Source organism: Cydia strobilella, chromosome 1, assembly GCF_947568885.1.
Source record: "Cydia strobilella chromosome 1, ilCydStro3.1, whole genome shotgun sequence".
NCBI classification, from domain to species: domain Eukaryota; kingdom Metazoa; phylum Arthropoda; class Insecta; order Lepidoptera; family Tortricidae; genus Cydia; species Cydia strobilella.
The window spans coordinates 28136711-28157058 of record NC_086041.1 but is presented as its reverse complement, the minus strand read 5'-3'; the positions used below and the strand labels follow the sequence as shown (position 1 = coordinate 28157058).

Genomic DNA, 20348 nt, shown 5'->3' with positions numbered 1-20348 from the left:
TAAATAAAAAATAAAAAATACTCCAAATTTTCTCGTATATGTTCCATGATTGGTGCCTTTACTATATATTATATGGATATGGATAATAACATTGACCCCGGAATAGGCGAACTGCATTATTGGTGCAATATTATTTCATGAAAACTGAACGTCGATATATTATTATCTCATGTACCTACTACGTGTTTTCCTGCTTGCGTCTTAAAGGAGCTCGGAGCCCACTTAGCTACATTATATTTTATGGGCGGGACAATCGGCCTGATTCAAACTTTAAGATACGTCAAAAATTTGCTAAAGATCCAAATTCCGAATAACACACGTTAAAGACAAATCTTGCACACCTCGATCTTCTCTTTTTGTGTACGGACGAGTCACAACACGCATCGGCATAGGCACAGGGCACAGTAGTGCCTATGCTTCGGCAGAGGGGAAATAGTACGAATGCCATCTCCCTTCCGTGTTGCTCGAAGGTCAGAATGACTAGGTTGTAGGTAACGTATTTCTTTACGAGTATAACCATGACACACACATCACACACATGCATGCAAGTACAAGTATACGCATATAACTTACACAGGCGTATAACGTATAACTAATTATTAACTATACCTTTAAGTGCTACATTGGTTATAGGTGGGAAGCGTAAGGTTGGAAACTTATTTCGCAGACACAAAAATTATATAAACCAGATGTTAACAATTACCTTCTTAATTGACGATTTACAAAAAAAGACAACCGTCATTAAAAAAAACCGGCCAAGTGCGAGTCGGACTCGCGCACCGAGGGTTCCGTACTTTTTAGTATTTGTTGTTATAGCGGCAACAGAAATACATCATCTGTGAAAACTTCAACTGCCTAGCTATCACGGTTCATGAGATACAGCCTGGTGACAGACAGACGGACAGACGGACAGCGGAGTCTTATTAATAGGGTTCCGTTTTTACCCTTTGGGTACGGAACCCTGATTATTAAATAAACTATTGTCCTATTTAAGTATATGCGTTACCATCTGATATGTTTTAAGTTGGTGTCAAGCCAAAAAGTAGTGTCAAGAATATAGTTTACTTAATACCTTTATCATTTATTTATTTTCTACCAAATGAAACAATTATACCTATTAACACTGATGTGGTAGTGGTGGTAGGTATAGTGACCTAGAGCACAAATTATAGATGGCGCTGTTTTTGTATCGTATTTACTTTACAAATACTATACCCTGAGTTAGACAATGTTCGAGCTATAGTTAGCTCGTTGTTACCCTGAGCTATGGGGCAGCAAAGTACGATCTGCTGTAAAGATTCTTTTGAGAAAAAAGTGAATCGAATATAAAATAAACAAATTGTCAAGTAAGAAAAGGCTTTCCTTCAAATGAAAACGAATTATTATGCAGTCCTGAATTTGTCCCGGGGCCTCGGAGCGAAATCACACAGAATACTGAAGAGTCGTGTGCTGAATGCTTAATGTTCTTTACGCGGCTTAATTTTTTCAAGCCCTCTAGGGTGAATTAAGAAAATTTACTGCCAGATGTCATCTACTCTTGCTGTAAGTAGTCTTGCTAATATTTATTTTTGTATTTATAATTAATTTAACAATTTCATCTCATTATGACATTACCTGCCGGGGCATCTAGCTCGTATTTTTATGTATTGGTGCGAGAGACAAGCATTGTGACTACTATTGTGTCATATGAATAATATCAATAGTATCAATACCAAATCAATAACAGATTTTTAATATCTGAATGTAGTTTCTTGTAGCAGTAAAACGTAAAATGTAGAGTAAGCCACGCCTGTAGGCCGAGCACATGATTGACGCGACAGTATCTCGCCGTGAGATAGACTACCCGTCTTTTACTAACTGTATGAATTAAAGCGGGACTACCCGTCTATGTTGCGGCGAGATACTCTCGCGCTAATCATGTGCTAGCCCGGCTGTGGCTCACAAAAACTAGTTACGTTACAGTCAGCAAAACTGTTAGCTTAGCACCCCTGCAAACAAAAGTGCATGCAGCGGTGCCAATAAGCTAATGTACTTAATATGTAACACAATTTTTAGGTTTTGAATAAATTGCCTATGGATAGATAGACTGACGAAACTATTAAGGCTAAGTTTTTGTAAGTAAGTAAGTAAGTATCATCATATTATTATTTCTTATACTCGTAATTACCCTATTTCACCTCTTACTAAGTTTATTCTGCTTTACTTGTGTCAACCAGAAATACACGCGGAAGCAACTTAGTTTCAATTACGGAAATTATTACGTGAGTACTTTTGGAATTACCTATGTGACGTAATACGACGTTCCTCATTAAAGCTGTCACATAATGTACATAGTAAGTATAGGTATACATAGTATAATTTGCTTCAACTTTGTAGCGTTCATAGTTTGTATTGTATTGTATTTATTTATTGCATTTCACATGTACATTACAGGTTTTACAAGTACTTAAGAGTATAGGTAGGTACACAAATGACACATGAAACCCTGATGGGCGCAGCAATGTAGGTAGATAGCTAAACAATATTAATCGTTTCATTATACAATTAGGTACATTGTTATTATCGCACCGAGACACAGGTACACAAACAAATATGAGCAGATAAACTGGATGAGCTATATTTAGTATTTACTTACAAGTAGGTATTTAATTTAGTTGAAAATATACCTCTTGTATGTGTTTAAAACCTGAAACCGATGTGAATTTAGTAGGTATTTAAAAGTTAGACCAGCGTTTATATTTATTTCCCTGTTTACTCGTTTTCATTAAAATCAGTTTGCGCGTTTTAAGCAATTTCTAACTAAACGAAATAACCTTCAGTAGACTATTCTTGAACGGTGCCAGGCTTGGTCGTAGGTGAAGCTCTTGTTGACGTTCTTCGATCAGTTGATTTTAGTAAAATGTTGACATCACGAATAATCACGATAGTGTATACCATGTTCGAATTTCAAAACTACTTTCATTTTTAGGGTTCCGTACCAAAAAGGTACAAAAGGAACCCTTATAGTGCGACTGTCCGTCTGTCTGTCTGTCTGTCTGTCACATTGCTAAATATCTCAAGAACTACTGAAGCTATCGATTTGAAATTTGGAATTGTTATGAACAACGCTAACCCAAACACATTGGAAGTATGTATGATATCGAGTGGGATATCATTTGAAAAAGCTCGAATTGACCATAACAGAACAATTTTTTATTTGTTTTTCATAGTGAAAAAAAATTTACTTATGAAGGAAAATGTGAAAGAAAAAAATACCATTCCCCCCCTTAACTCCGAAGTTTACCAACGAAAAATTATAAATTTTTTACATAATAATAACATTATCATAAATATTACAGGAAAAATATAATCACACCGTCTTGAAAACTTTTTTTTAATTATCATAAAACATTTTCTAATTTAATTTGCAATGTAAGCCCATTTGCGGGTGTATGTTATACTTGAAATGTCTATGAGATTACACTAAAAACACCTTCTTTCAAATTAAACAAAAATTGTTGAAATCGGTTCACATGATAAGGGATTATCCCAGAAAAAACCAACATACAGGTCGCGCCAATTAGTTAGCCAATTTGCCGATAAATAAAGGAGTGTACAGGTTTTTAAAGGGTCGGCAACGCGCGTGTAATATCTCCGGTGTTGCAGGCGTCCATGGGCTACGGTAACTGCTTACCATCAGGCGGGCCGTATGCTTGATTGCCACCGACGTGATATAAAAAAAAGATGGCGCTGTACACAATTACGCTTTATACTTCTGGCCAAAAGTCTTTCGTGATTCTATCTATATGAGAAAATTTAAAGTTTGTACGGAACCCTCGGTGCGCGAGTTAAACGAACTCGCACTTGACCGGTTTTTAATGTAATGTGTAACTAGTTTTTATCCAGAACATGGCGATCATTAGGAGATAATCGTACTTAATTATTCTCATATTTTGTTTAATAAGTACATGAATTAATAAAAATTGTTGACATAAGATTGATTATTTTTAAGACATTTTAAATTTGTATCGATAAATTTATTAAATGATATTATGTAAATATTAATGACGACCATAATATAAATTCATGTAGATTAGCATAATTGCAATTTCATATTATGAGAATGAATGTGACATGTTCAACCAAAAGGTACCACATTGTCGCTTGTCAATAAGGTTGATTTCAAATTGAAGCTGTATGGAAATAACGCCTTATTGATAACCGACAATAAAGACCGTTGTCATACTGTGCGGTGAACACCACGGGGCATAAAGAATGAGCGCGATTTGTCATACGCGCGTATAATCCGTTATAATTACTTCCCTTAATGTCTGCGCATCACGAGAAGTACTTACGACGTGTCCCCCGGCGCGCACTCGACACGCGAATCACAAAACTAGCGTCATCGGCATTAGGCTATTAAATTAAATTAAATATTATTTATTTTCAGGCAACTAAGGCCCATAGCTACATACCTTACAAACTAACATATATACAGTAATATAATAAAAAATCTTAAAATCATTTTGGAGACGCAATTTTCAGGATTCGGCAGATTCCCACGGAACCGCCGAAATATCACACCGAACCCGTCAACAACTGCATTCGTTTTACTAAGTAAGTAATTCTCCAAGCTGCTCAGACGTGTGCCTGTGCAACAATGTCATCAGCAAAGCAAATAAACTGTATGTTTTTTTCCATTAAATTCAACTTCTCCTTTTCCAGACTACAAGTTTTCTCATACCGCACTATAAAAAAGCTAACCAGCTGAAAACATACTTTTCACCACACCAGCAGGTAAAGGCTCTCTTGATTGTTCAAAAACTGATAAGAAAGTTGCATTTTATTCAGATGTGAGGCAAAGTAATCAAATGCAAATTTTGAGTTGTTTTCTTATGTTAGCTGGGTAGAATTGACTTTTAAATGATGGTTTTGAATGATAAATATTTAATAAATTCATTTTAAATCGATTTTGTTTGATATTTTACAGTTAGTATTTTCGTTGTGTTGGTGTGGTGAAAATTTTTGTCTCATTCGGTGGCAAAATTTATTTAACCCTCGTGCCTTGATACCCTCGCAACGCTCAAGATTCCATTTTAGAATCTTTCGCTTGCTTGGGTAGCAATATTAGCACGAGAGGTTAAACAACAACTTTGCCCCCTTGTAAAACAAATAACTATTATCCTAGAGTTTAATGGACTATTTTTTATATTTTGTAAAATAGTCTCATGTAAAATATCAAAAGTATCTAAATAAATGTACGGAACCTTCATTTAATCAAAACCGAACTTGAAGGGATATATTTATACGTTACAGTTATTGCTCGAAATGCTATGAAAACATTAGAATATCTCTCACGTAGGTACATTTATATTTGTAGAGCCTATTGTTACGGACCATGTTATATATTTTTCTCGCGAAAATAAGGTATAATCCCTGGCTGAGCAAGACAAATAGGGAAAAGTGGAACATTTCATTTTAATCCTGACGGGAGAAAGGTCCTTGTTACCCTGGCGGGCGCTCCGCGCAGTCGGCTCGTAGGCGCGCTACGGACGGACGCGTCTACGCCCACATCGCTACGAACTGTGCGTATTTTGTGCTACGAAAAGTTTAAATTACGTGTATTTATAATTATTATTATATCAGTGTATATTCAGCGGGTATCGTTGTAAATAGAGATTTCGTGTTCAGTGCTTAATTGTTCAGTTTATTGTTAGGAAATGATTTGTAAATTTAAGAAAGTTTTATGGATACTTCTCTATACATTAACTGTTCAAGGTAAGATTTTTCATTCATGATCGGGCCAAGCATAATGGAGGGTTCCGTACCTTCATACGATATAAAAAGCCATAGCCATAGTCATAGTTTATTCATAAACAATTTTCATTGTATTTGAAATTAATTTACATATAAAGGCCGTATCTTTCCGGCACTTACGTCCTTTTAATAAGAAGAAAGAGATAAACGTATTGGAAAATACTCATTGGGATGTTTAAATAAATTTTTGTGGAAAGTATTTATTTAGCTTTATATTCGTGTTTTTTTTTCATATATTTCATACGCCCGGTTCGGTTCACAAAAGTTAGTGGAGGGGGTATACTTTTGTCGACTTTCGAAGCGGTTATTCAATATAGCTGGTTTATACTTCTTCAAAAAATAAATAAAAAACTTAGCCTTATTTTAAAGACCTATCAAATGATGTGTATGTATACTCATCGTTGATATTTCCTAATTGCACATTCGGGCATCTGTAGCTACCTAATGAATCTAACCTACCTATTGATTTAGTTTTAGGGTGACGTCTGTGAAAACATTACACTTTGGGGAAAAAAGCGTAGGTAGGTAGGGAGGTTAAGTGGGCGTTTTTAGAATTAAGGTCCGTAGCGTAATGGAATTCACCCTACAAAAAAAAAATAACTAAAAGTGGGTTTAATTAAATCTACTATTTCCATATTTTATGAAAATGTTGTTTTCTTTCGATATACAATATTTATATTCTTAATAAATTAATTTAAACGTAATGACACCCAATGTGACTATCCATTACGTCACACATTTAAGGTAGGTTTTAAGTGAAGATTGGAGTGTTCTAAGTGATCTAGTCTTTATTTATTGAAATACAAAACAAAAATAATCGTCTAAAAACGAGTAACATCTGCAATACTAATAAGTATTATAATGAAGTAATTTAACAGTCTTTCCAATAAGCTACATTTTTGTTTTAATCGTTGCTTTACAATAATTTTAGCTTAAAATACGTAAAATAAAATACGCAAGGTAAAAGTACTATTAAAAGTTGTTTTTCACATCACCAATTCGAAAAAGGGGTTTTTCTTCCCTGCTAAGAAGGATCAAAGTGGCACTTTTCTTTCCTTCTAGGAGGGATCAAAGTAACACTTTTACATAATTTTGTTAGCTTAAATAATATTTTTAAACATCATAATTACCACATAGATGATGTGAAAAGTATGTGTCACATGGTAGCAAATTTATTTCCATCTCGGCCGTAACACACTTGAATCCATCACTACGCTCAGGATTCTACTTTAGAATCCCTCGTTACTCTCGGAATTCTGTTATAAAATCCTTCGCTTCGTTTAGGATTCAATGTACGCCCTCGCCGTAAATATGTCCTTTTGGTCCCTTCTAACACAATCTACTATTTTTAATTGTTTATTTATTTCTTTCTTTATTTCAAGGCGAGGTAACAAAATGTAAATTGGATACATACATCTTAATAATATTATTATACTAAACTTACATTTCAATAACTACCAAGCACAACATTCATTAGGAATTATAATATTTATTAGTAAACAAAATTATTTATGAATCTTATAATTACTAATTAACTAGGTAATCTAGATATGTAATAATTTTATTCTACTCGTCGAGTATAATCTGTGTATTACAACTTCATATGCAACACTACAACCAAACTACAACCTTACTCTTTTCAATGCTGGATAGTCTATGGCACTTCCGACTCGAGCATAAGAATTGTATCGATACGGTTTAGTCAATTATAAAATTTTTGAAAATAGAACTTCATACATTTCGATAAAATATTTCTTGTTTAAGGAGACTCGATTCAATGCAAATTGGTACTTAAACACGCTGCTGCGTCGCATCTGCTTTGTGATTGGTTGGCCAACAAAAACATTTTATTTTATGTTGTAGTAGAAACAATTGCTTCATAAGTCAGAAACGCGCATGTGACACCCTTCATATAGTAACATCCATACCTTACGAAAACCGCTTAGCGTTGCTTGTTAGTCTCCATAGGCTACGGTGGCCAAAATCGAGAAAAAAACTGTCTTAAAATTGAATTTAGCAAGAAGCAGGTACCAGGGCCTCATGAGTTACGAGGAGGTGTCGTTGACCAACCCGCCGGGGGCGCGTACGAGTATGAAGGTACCACGGGCTGCGGCAGCTAGCGTATCTTAGCTGTATACTTTTGGTTTGTTTACCTATATGATTCTACTAGTTGAAAGAAAGTATTATTTTTTTGTCTCGTAGACAAAGTATTCTATACAATAGTGATATAATCAAGCTTTTCAATCTCGTACCTTAACTTAAGCAACTCAGCAAGCTTCGTTGTTTAAACACGGCACTCGACTGAAAAGCTCTCTATTATATCACGATTGTATAAAATACTATATTCGACTGTTTCTAAATCTATTATAACTCAAATGAAAAATGTCTACATCATTACAAATCTTGTGGTAAGAAGTGCATATACGAGCCAGGGGACTATGTTGTGAAACATTATTTTCTCAAACATGCTATGTAATATTGATATTACGTTCTTTATATTAGGCTGGGAAGTATCACGACTCCGGCGCGGCTAGACGAGGGGCCTGTAATGAAATTTCATACAAAGTTGCAGGCCTAGGCCGGGAAGTGCCTCTTTTTTAATTTCCATTTCACATATATTTGTGACACAGCATAATGGCATTCAGCCAAAAAAAAACTATAACCAATATTTGCTTATGGTTCGGAATGACGTTCTGCCAATACCCCTTTAAAAAAAACAATAAACGATAATTAATATATTTTGCAGTTTTACAAAAATATATAAATAAAACACTAACAAATTCCAATAATATTGAATTGCAAATTTACCTACAAATACAGATTTAAAATATAGTTGGTCAAACCAGTTTGTCAGTAAAAAAGAACAAAAAAACTATACTCATCCTTTTCTTTTGGGTGCTAGTACCAGTGTAAGACAAAGATAGTATGATTATCTCTGTCTATGTTTGAAATGAAACAGTCCTTTGATAACCTATATTTCATTTAAATATGCGGTAAAAATGTCTATTCAAACACGCGTTGGTGTTTTTTTAATCGTTTTGGAGGTAAAGTTGAACATTTTTCATTGTGTATCTGTAATTCTATTTTATTGGATTTATTGTGCGTTGTTTATTGTATAATATGAGTTCCGACGAAAATATTAAATGAATACCTGTTACTTATACTCCATGTTTAAGGCAACGATGTATGTGAAGCATAATATCAACATAAAAAACGATGTAATCTTAGTTATGTGGCTACTAACACTACAGTCAGAAGGATGCAAGGCGAAAAATCAAAGATTCATAAATATACCTTTGAACATTTGTGTAATAAATTGATTAACTACATGTGTAAAATATACGACACGTGTGATAAAGATAGGTACAGGTGGTAGTTATATTTTGTGCCTAGTTTACTTTTAGTTTCTTTAGAATTAAAACTTTGATTTCGTGGAGATTTCTTTATTTATTTCATTGCATGTTTGAGAAAAGCACTATACATACATCGGCGTGAAAAGGGGTTGTCGGCCTCATAACTATCCGGCCTCACTACGTTCGGCCGTATATATGCATTCGGCCGGCAACCCCTTACTTCCCGGCCTCTGTAGTAATGTACTATTGTAGCAGCTGGAACTAAAACCTGAGTTGGGTTACGGCATGGTTTAGGGTACACCCGGAATTGTATGTTATTAATAAGGTCAGAATCTATTTTATTGTGAATAACTTTATGTAGTAGTAATAATTTGTTAATATGTCTTTGATTTTGCAAACTATTAATTTTGAAACGCTGCAGCCTATTATATGTGGGTAGTTTATTTTTAAGGCGCAGTTTAAATACTAGATGGCGTAAAATTTTTCTCTGAACAGACTTGATGCGATCTATGTGGGTGTGGGTAGTGCGGTGACCATACTGCGGAACAGTATTCTAGAGAGCTTCTTATTATAGAGCGCGGTAAATTATTAAAATACTATTGGCATTGTTAAAATGTTTTACGGTTCTAAAAACGAATCCTAATAGTCTAAATGTTTTTCCTACTGTATACAAAGTCCAGGAGTCATATGATGTACATGCAAACTTCCACCGAAAATTGGTTTGAACGAGAAGTAGTTTTTTTTTAATACGTCATAAATCGTAAACCGCCATTTACCTTTCACTCACGTTTCACATAAAAAATACATTGTTAAAATTAGGTAATGTACGGAACCCTCGGTGCGCGAGTCCGACTCGCACTTGGCCGGATTTTTTTTCTTTGGAGCAGCCTGTATGTATAAGTAGCTCCTGAGGTAATAAATAGTATGAAACCTTCTTCGACCTTATCGATTATCTTTTTTATTTATGACATTAATAAGATTCTGACTTTTGACAAATGTCATCATTGCCGCACATTTGCCGCACATTTTTGAACAAATTGTCAAAAACACTGCCAATGATTAATACAGTATGTTTCTTTTTGTTGTCGATCATTGAAATTAATTTTATTGAATTTTTTGTTATTATCTTTTGTTTTAATTTAAAAAATATTAACGTTAGAGCATTCCTGAGAAGTAATCCTACGTGGGATTTCAGGGTTTGTCCAATGGCTAAGGTCACCCTGTATATATTCTCTCCAGACATAAATAAGCTCTCATATTTACAAGTGGTAATAAATGGAACACACGCAGATACGAAGTTCTCAAGGAACGAAGCCTTCGACTACTTTTTTTAAAGGGATCGGCTTTCAATTCAACCAACTCGTACGTTATAATGGGCAAAGTTTTAAGCATGAGGGCTTAAAATTGTTTTGATCGACGGTACGAGTTTTTGCTGGCCAAAGTTATTTAATTATGTAGGCAAATGATAATTTTATAGTACATTGTGATACAAGTGTGCTATGTTGGTCATTACACACGAGGCGATATTGTGCGCGCGAGCTGTAAGCGAGCGCGCAATAAGAAAGCCGATGTGTGTAATGAGTTAATGACCAATGCACACGTGTTTCATACGACGTTTTTCAACACACTTGCACACATATACATACAGATTGGTCCCGTTTTTGTCAAAACGCAGTTCTGATGATGGGATCCATGAGGAATCGAGGGAACTCCTCAAATGTTAAAGGCATACATATAGTGATTTTTGTATTTTTATCAACAAATCCAGCAGTTACATTTGAAAAAGTGACATTTGATGAAGTGGAACTGCTGATGATGATCAGAGCGGAGCTCTTTAATGACGCATAGTTTATGTTTGGCGATTTGTCCTCTTCTTTATGTTTGTTAAGCAACTTAAGTTTTCAAGACACATTTTTGTCAAGCTCGAGTTCTGATGATGGGATCCATGAGGAACTGAGGGAACTCCTCAAATGTGAAAGGCATACATATAGTGATTTTTGTATTTTAATCAACAAATCCAGCATTTACATTTAAAAAAGGTTATATTTGATGAAGTGGAACTTCTGATGATGATCAAAATGGAACTCTTCATTGACACATAGTTCATGTTTGGCGATTTGTTCTCTTCGTTATGGACCCAGACCCAAACTTGGACCCGGACTCGGACCCGGACCCGTTCTGGACATGGACCCCAATTTGGACCCGGACCTGGACCGAACTCGGACCCGGAATTGAACCCGGAGTCCGACTCGGACCTGGACCCAAACCGGACTCGGGCCCAAATTTGGACCCGGACAGCAGGACACGGACCCGGACTCGGATCCGAAGTCCGAACTCTGAACCCAGACCCGGACCCGGAAATCCGGAAACCAAACCCGGAAAAACCAGAAAAGTGGGTTAGGTTAGGTTAGAACTGCGACGACGACGGCTTGCCACCACTGCAACGGAGGAGCCGTAGATACGGCCCAACACACGCGCGAAGAGTGCCCTGCGTGGGCGGAGCCCCGCGCTACCCTGTCCGCAGCTGTGGGAAGAGACCTCTCACTGCGGGCGCTAATACGCCGCATGCTTAGCAGTGAGGTGGTATGGGCGGCAGTAGCCACCTTTAGTGTCACTGTCCTGACACAAAAGGAGGCTGCAGAAAAAGTGCGCGAGGACGATGCAAATTCGCTCCCTCAGCGCCGTAAGAGGCCAGGCTGGCGACGAAGGGCCTACGCAGCCCGAATGATGCCGCCTTAACGGGGACCTGCGGGCGATGGGCCGGGAGTTCCATCACTCGCCTGAAGAGGTTCTGAGCTGGAAGAGGGCCTTCCAGCTCAGAACCGAAAGTGTTCCGAGGCGCCTTCAGCGGAGTAGGCTGCTGGAGCAGCCCCAAAAGACGAGCCCGCGAGGGCAACGCCTGCGGGGTATCGGAGGTCTAAAGTCGCGATCCCGAAACCCCGTCCACAAAGCGTGCGGCGGAACACCCCAGGGGGTTTAGTCCGTGGGAGTCGGACATACCCACCTGGCTTCTCCCGGGCCGGTGGGATCCATAACGGATTCCTCCTAGGTAAAAAAAAAAGTTAGAACTGCGACCCTTCCAGAAACGAAATGCTACTAGAAAAGTGGGTGGTTTTACCTCCTTTTTTACATTATTAGGCAAAAGATGCTGTCTTTTTCTCTTTGTCTGGAATCTAAGAGTGCACCATCAACAATAAGTAATCTTTCAACGGCATCCCCCATTGAAGTTGGTTTTTTTTCTTAAAAATTTGGCCAAGCCCGCAGTCACAACTGCGGCAGCAAAGTGTTCCGTGAGCCGTGACTATCGTACAGTCATCTACAATAATATGTTACTCTTCGAAGACCGCAAAAATGTCTGACATGGTCTTATTTGTAGAGCCTGAGCGTGTCTCATATTTTTGCGGCATTCGAAGAGTAACATATTATTGCAGGTGACTGTACGCATCGTTATGATGCATTAAAATTTAGGCATATCTCAAACACTATCTCTCTCTTTATATCATTATTTACCAAACACCAAGATAGAAGCGAGAAGAGGCCGCGGAAAACCACGAGCAAGCTACACACAACAACTGAAAGCGAAAGCAAATGTCGTGTCTTACAGGGACCTAAAGAACCTGGCCGAGGACCGAGAAAACTGGCGCATACTCCACCGACAAGAGCCATGCTCTTAAATTATGAATGAACCAAACACCAAAATAACAACCATATACGTCAAAGTTGACAATAAAAATGACAACTTCGTATGTAAAAAACTAAATACGTCAAAAACAGTAAGTAGGTGCAAAACCTCATGTTATTATAACCTATGATTGTTGTAGGTATGTGAAACTTATAGACTGGACACGACTCAAAATGAAAAGTCAGTTTTTGTCTATTAAATACGTTTCTTACAACTTTACCGAAAGCAATAAGAAAAATACATTTTATCTATATTGATTTGAGTTTGCCTGTAGCCGCGGACGTAATGTGACGTTCAAAAAGTCAAGCCAAAATGATAAAAGTAAGTGCATTTTATTAAATCCCGTTTCAGTAATAAATTATGCGACATTTAATTTATCGCCATTCTCTCGAATTCGCGCTGATTGGTCACGGTTAGCCTAACATACTCCTTCTGGCTTTGCTCATCGTCGCACCTATCCTTTAACTCTGGCAGAATACCTACAGTGAAAACTAGTGTCACCTAATGAAAATGCGTTTTCCCGAAAAGTCAAAACTAGTTTTAACTGCAATAAATTTGAAATAATTATTTATTTATTTACATACTCCTTTGGAGTTGCAGGCGTACATAGGCTGCGGAGACTGCTTAACATCAGGCGGGCCGTATGCTTGTTTGCCACCGACGTAGTATTAAAAAAAAAAACATTATTGCCATGAACCTGTGTTGTGCCATATTGTATAAATGACCATTAATTTGTAATATGTATTAGGTTCCTAAATCATATCTGTCCATCACACAACCCTTATCCAGGTTTACTTAACTCGACAGTATAATTTGACTAATCAGATACTGAACTTGTCAGTCGTAGTTAAAATTTGAAATAATTAACACTATTAAATAAATTAATTTATCTAGCTATCTACGATTTAGTAACTCTATGCACATATAAATTCCACAAACAAATTTACTAAATGACTTAAATATGTGAAAAATCCCGTTCCAAATTTAAACATTTCTATTCGAATAAGGTTGTTTTTTTAAAGTTAGGTCAACCATTGTAAAGTACAGAATTAGCAAGTACTGATTCCCTAAGTAACCTAAGATCAGGCTGCAGTCAAAAAACTAGTAAAGGTTACGTTATCCTGATAATTTTCCCGCCGTCTTCATGCTCGTTTTAGTTGGCTATTGTCTGGTTAGCTACCTGTTAGCTATAGTTTTTGCGAAAATCCCCAGGACAGAGGCAAATATTTTTGTACGAAAACTTGCAACTTTAAATGCATTTTTATCGAAACTACTGCAGTCTAAAATGAAGTCAAAATCATTCCATCGACTAAATTTTTTGCAAGCTTCCTAATGGTACCCCACACGATTCTTACAAATGAAATAAAAAATCTGGTTACCCCTCTCAACCCCCTAAACTTCCCCCTAAAATAAGAAATAAGCGGTTTTGACTTGTTTGCAATATTAGTGGTGGTAATTGCTGTAACTATTTCAAATTTTAGGTATCTACGTAAAACGAAGTGATCCCATAAAATTGCCATTGTCAAAACAAAGTTTTAAACGGAACACTAAAAATTATGAATAATTCTAATTGGCCACAGTGCGCGCATGCAGCCTTTGAAAAGTTTGAAAACACTTCCACATCACTATTCCGGATCATTTTTATTTGCTAGATAATTGAACGGACAACTAAATTTAAACATTTATTTCGAACGGCAAAAGCCGTTAGAAACTGTTTTTCAATATAGTCTGCTAAATGGGGTACAAATTTCAAAAACTCACCAGCAGTTTAGCTTCACGACCTTCCAGATAGAAAAACAGCAGCAAGCCAATGACTTGGAAATTGATTTATTTCGTTAAAGTACAATTTTAAGTTTACATCATGTTGTTCACGTTTGTAACGAAATGATTCCTCCGTACCTACTAGTAAAAACTGTATGACGGCAGGAAGCACCACCTCTCCCGGATCACATTTACTCTTATCTAGCAGTAGGTATACATGTATTTGCGCAGTACTAGATATACATACTTATATATATATATATATATGTAGTATTGTATAAAGATGACAAGAAAATAAAAAAAATAAAACAGGTTGCAACAAGAAAAAAACAAAGCAAATAGTATTGGAAATAAGTGTTTGTGTATGTGCACGCGCGCGCGCGCGCGTGTTGTGTGTGTGTGTGTGTGTGTGTGTGTGTGTGTGTGTGTGTGTGTGTGTGTGTGTGTGTGTGTGTGTGTGTGTGTGTGTGTGTGTGTGTGTGTGTGTGTGTGTGTGTGTGTGTGTGTGTGTGTGTGTGCGCGCGCGCGTGTGGTTTGTGTGTGCGCGTGTGTGTGTGTGTGTGTGTGTGTGTGTTTGTGTGTGTGTGTAGTTGTTATCACTAGTGAGATTCTAAAGATCATGAGAAGCATAGCATGTATGGAAGCATATATGGATATGTAATATTTATGTGAGGGAAGCACAACGTATATAGAAAAAAATTGATATCAAGATTATCAAGCATTGCGTGACTGATGGTTCATTTTAAGTGGAGGGTAATACTTTAAAAGTCCAGGTTTTGCTGTAACTGTCAAAGAAACTTCCTGTGGTGGGAATGTGGGAGAGAGAGGGACGTATAGGTATACTAGAAAAGGACAACGATGACCGACAGCAGTGTTGCCACTCTCAATACTATCTTTAGGTTCCGACTAGGTATCGCTACAGTTGTTTAATGACTTGGATATCAGCCTGATATTCTAAGAGATATCTTACAACTTACAAGAGGACCTGCTGAATTGCGCATTATGTCAACCTTCAACCAAAAACGACACTTTTGACACTGACAGATCAGTATCATATGTATCAGTTCCACGGATTTAGATTTTAATAAACCGGATGGAGTACACGGGCCAAAAAGTGTGTCCACATGAGAAGTCAAAGTGGGCGGTTGCATCTCTTTCTAATTAGGGTGACCATAAGTCATATGTATGTGGGATATTAGGATAAGTTGGAATGTATAGTTTGGCCAAGATCTTTTTTCATTCATGCATAGGAAGTCAGAGAGAATGGATATAGTTTTTTTCTCCTCTGTAAAACGCTTCTCAAAACCTTACTTAATTTAGTCGTTATAAAAGCTGTTACTGATGACAGACAGACTGACAGACGGACAGCGGAGTCTTAGTGATAGGGTCCCGTTTTTACCCTTTGGGTACGGAACCCTAAAAATGGTCACTTTTTTTCATTTGTAGTCTGCCTCTTTCGCACTCATGGTATGTTCATATACGTAATGGCTTCTCTTTTGCACACTTCAGCAGAGCTATTCTTTAAGCGTCATCGTAGTTAATTGCACCATTTTTTTTTTAATTTGCCGCCTTCGTGTACTGACGGAAATGTGTGCTCAACTTATATAGAATATTATGTATAAATGTGTCTGTAATATTTAAGGATTTTGGATTTAAATTTTGGCAATTATATAGCTCTCATTACGTGCACAAATAAATCATTTATCTATCTATCTATCTATCAACCAAATAATTAAACATGCCGAAATAAAGATATACTTATTTAGGTAAACTTATTTTTACATTTTACATTAAGTAAGTACGTAGGTAATAAGAACTCTGTAAGGCCGATTCACATCGTGCCGACATCATAGTCACCCTAATGAGTTTGACAATGTTTTCTTGTATTTTTATCGTAAACTTTAATAGTTGAGGCTTACCTGTGAAAAGATATACCACAATCAACAAAACTTTCACTTCTGCAACCTTTCACACAATATCTTTTACCCATTTTATACTTTATTTCGCAAATAAATCTTGAGCGCCGCCATTCATGTATTTTGAAAATTTCTTTATCAAGTTGGGGATACCAATTAATATTCAAAGTTACTACAATGTCTACCATATTAAAATTAATGTATTTTTTGTTGTGCACATGCTTGGTTAAATCAGTTAATAATATTGACATTATAACTATTTACAAATTACGTAAAAGATATCAGAACCGCACTCTGAATACAGCACTTAAATAATATAAGAAGGTATTTAATTTTAGTAGTTATTGATATAAATACTACCAAAATGGTATTTTTTTAACATTGGCAACATGTGCGAGTGGGACACCGAGACCCACTTTTGCTATCTCATGTGGACCGTTTTCTCTAGTCTGGTACGAACACCTTTCTGGCTCGGTGATAAGGTTCAATTTAGTATGGCAAAAAAAGTGACAGCTCGCTCCTGTTTAGGGTATAACTTCATGATCAGTTCTTGAGCTTACCGTGGGGCTTAGTCAATTTGTGTAAAAATGTCATATAATATTTATTTTATCATATTGGAAATAGATCGAATAACTAAAACTGGAATTGGCCTGTAAGTCAAATAATTGTTAATTAATGTGACAAATTTCGTATTAATTAGCGTATGAAGTACAGTCTTCCCAAAATTATTATTAAACTGTCCTGAATTCGTAGTTTTACACAAAAATTCGCGCGAACTATGCTGCATATATATAGTTGTAAAGGTAAAGTTTTAATTAGCATAAACACCCGGCAAAATTTCTAACATTTTGATAAGGAAATACAGAGTAACTCGGAGAGCACATTATTGCAGGGTTCCAAGTCGGCACGAAAAGTTTTTGACAATCACGCGCAGCTACTGGTTTCCCTCAGGGAGCAAGAAGCTAATTAATCTTCAGGCAAAGTATTCAACAAACTTGGCAAATTCAAAAATACCGGCACTTGTCCTTCTTCTGCTACGCCCTTGGCATTTCTAAAGTTTAAACACAATAAGCCAACCATAATAATCAATTCTCTAGGGTAATCTTACAGTTTCTTCATTTAACTGCTGCAGTTCTTTAGATAAGGTAGTTTTATTTAGCATTGCTTTTGTTACGTACAATAGTTTTTAATTTATTTTACTTACTTACTCACTTACTCCTCTGACGCAGCGACCCAAAGTGTGTCTTGGCCTCCAACACGACAGTTCGCCACTGATCCCGGTCCTGACGGGTAAATTTATTTTATATTGTGTAATTATTTATTTAAAATTAATGAAGTATTTTACCGAGAATTCCAGGTATTTTACATTCATTTTTTCGGTCAAAGATACGAAATAACTTCCACCCAAACAGAAAATTAACCTTTATTGCACAACACAAGAAAGAACATATGGCGGACTGAATGCCTTAAGGCATTCTCTACCAGTCAACCATTGGGTTAAACAGAAACTTACAATTGGTGCGGAAAAGAAAATCAGTACAGAGAGATAAAAGTCACTATCTAAATAATACTGTTATCAATATTATACATACATAAATACACAGCATAATACATACATTAAAAAAAAATCTACGAAATGTCCATCACATTCGGGCGAATCGCATCAAACAGCTCCGTAATCTATAAAATTGGTAAACCTGTATAGGTACTATTACGTATTAAAACACTCCCAACCCCAACAAACCCACACTCGTATTTTAGTGCCTTTCATTATGTAGGTAGCATAAACTACTAATTGGACACAGCGCAAAACGTAGATACCTATTAATTAATTTATCGACACTGATTCTTAATGTTTCTTTTTTCTTATAAGTTATTGTGACGAATTTTACTCACTGATAACTGTGATGGTTGACTCGTAGAGAATGCCCCATGGCATTAAGTTCGCCTTTTGTACATTAAGTTGTTCTTTTGTGCAATAATGTTTAAATAAATAAATAAAAAATTTGCAATGTATGTATGCTAAACGTAATTAATAGTGCTGAATTAAGAATATCATTCAGGTTCAAGGGAAAGTTCGTAACTGTAAGTGTAAAGTACTCATGTAAACAATATTAAATTTGTTTTATTGTGATTTTTTCGCAATTGTTTTTAAAATATTTTTGTCAGTGCATATATTTAATTTACAATTAATGAACGTATCGATATATAAATCACGATAAATCGATTAATTGAAATTGACAAATGTCAAATAACCGGTTGGTTTCCTTTCATATTTCTTTCCTACATAACTACAATGTTTACCAAAGCTTGACGTCACAAACGCTGAAATACTGCGTTTTTCGGAATCAATACAAGCGTACCGACAATAATATTGTCTTCGGTTACCGCGATAGTTACTCGTGAAATAAAACTATAAAAACGGATTATATCGCGTATATTGAATTTATAATACATCCCGACGTTTCGAACCCTTTACAGCCTTCGTGGCCAACGGGTGACTGAGGAAAAACTAATCCCATCAAAATCATTACATGTAAAAAGATGCAAATCTCGCAACGCAGTTCTACTACTACAAAAAAGTTTTGAGATGTAATGTGAAATCAAGTCGGTTATTTTAGTCAGTGCCAGGGGGTGTTAAAACCGTAACAATATTAGATACCTTTATTTTTTTTAATACATACCTATAATGACTTGGCAGTCGCACGGCTACATAGTGCATGACGGGTAATTCGTCAACTATTTAAAATAATCCTAATTGAACATAGCGGTAGCCCTAATGACATGCATTTTGAGCAATACAATGTGTACAAGTAAAGCATTGTGCGCGATTGCCAAGTCATTATATGTATGTATTAAAAAAATAAAGGTATTTAATATTGTTACGGTTTTAACACCCCCTGGCACTGACTAAAATAACCGACTTGGTTTCACATTACATCTCAAAACTTTTTTGTAGTAGTAGAACTGCGTTGCGAGACTTGCATCTTTTTACATGTAATGTTTTTTTAATGGGATCTCATCTCTTTTTGTAGGCAGTCCTTCTTTTCGTGTACTCATACCCATACCATACTCGTACTATGTATACACATATCATATTTATACACATCTTAATTCATACTCACATCGTACAATGTAGTGTACCTATACTTAACCTACTAATTGTAGGAACTGCAATCGTAACGTTGTTATCGCATATATTTATATAGGATTACAAACTTACTTGTGCAGTTATTAAATCTTTAAAATGTGACTGATATTGCAGTATTTTAAAGTTTTTTATTGGCTTAATACGCTGAAACCTAATTACGTTTCGAATTTATAGCTTGTGGGTCTGCTTGAAGTACCTTAGAATTATGATGATCGTGAGATTCGTGAGTGTGTCAGTGACAAAACTAAGGAACTTTGACATGCAATAATTCCTTAACTACATGTTTAAATTACATGTTATTGAGTATATATCTAAATCATGTCATGCTCTAGCTCTAGCTTTAGCTATCACAAAATTATAAGACGTTGAAAATGGCCTGAGTGGCTTCGAGAAAAGGATGGTACGGCCGTGAATTATTGTTTTGCTCGACTTGGCGGGGGCACTGCCGTGCCCCCAGAAAAGTGCAGAGTTACCCACATACTAAAAATAATGAACCATCAACATCATAGACTATAAACTTTAAGGCTGGTTGTAACATGCAAAATCGGTTCATAAGGCTAGTTATACGATACAACTATTTTCAAGTAAAGATATATAAATATACGCATGTATGTGGATGTATTATAAATTCAATATACGCGATATAATCCGTTTTCATAGTTTTGTACCGACAATATTAAAAGGGATTT

At 36.1% G+C, this 20348-nt stretch overlaps 1 protein-coding gene across 2 annotated transcripts in view; it reads left to right on the top strand.

The window, feature by feature from the left end:
- The window catches only part of LOC134744118 (uncharacterized), a 113700-nt gene that overhangs the window by 39889 nt on the left and 53463 nt on the right, over nt 1–20348 (top strand). The window contains exon 1 of one of the 2 annotated variants that reach the window (XM_063677815.1): nt 5608–5757. The exons of the other annotated variant lie outside the window; for it this stretch is intronic. Coding sequence (XP_063533885.1) covers nt 5700–5757 — 58 coding nt within the window. The 5' untranslated portion in view covers nt 5608–5699. Of the gene's footprint in view, nt 1–5607; nt 5758–20348 lie in introns of those variants that run through there. 2 annotated transcript variants of the gene reach the window in all.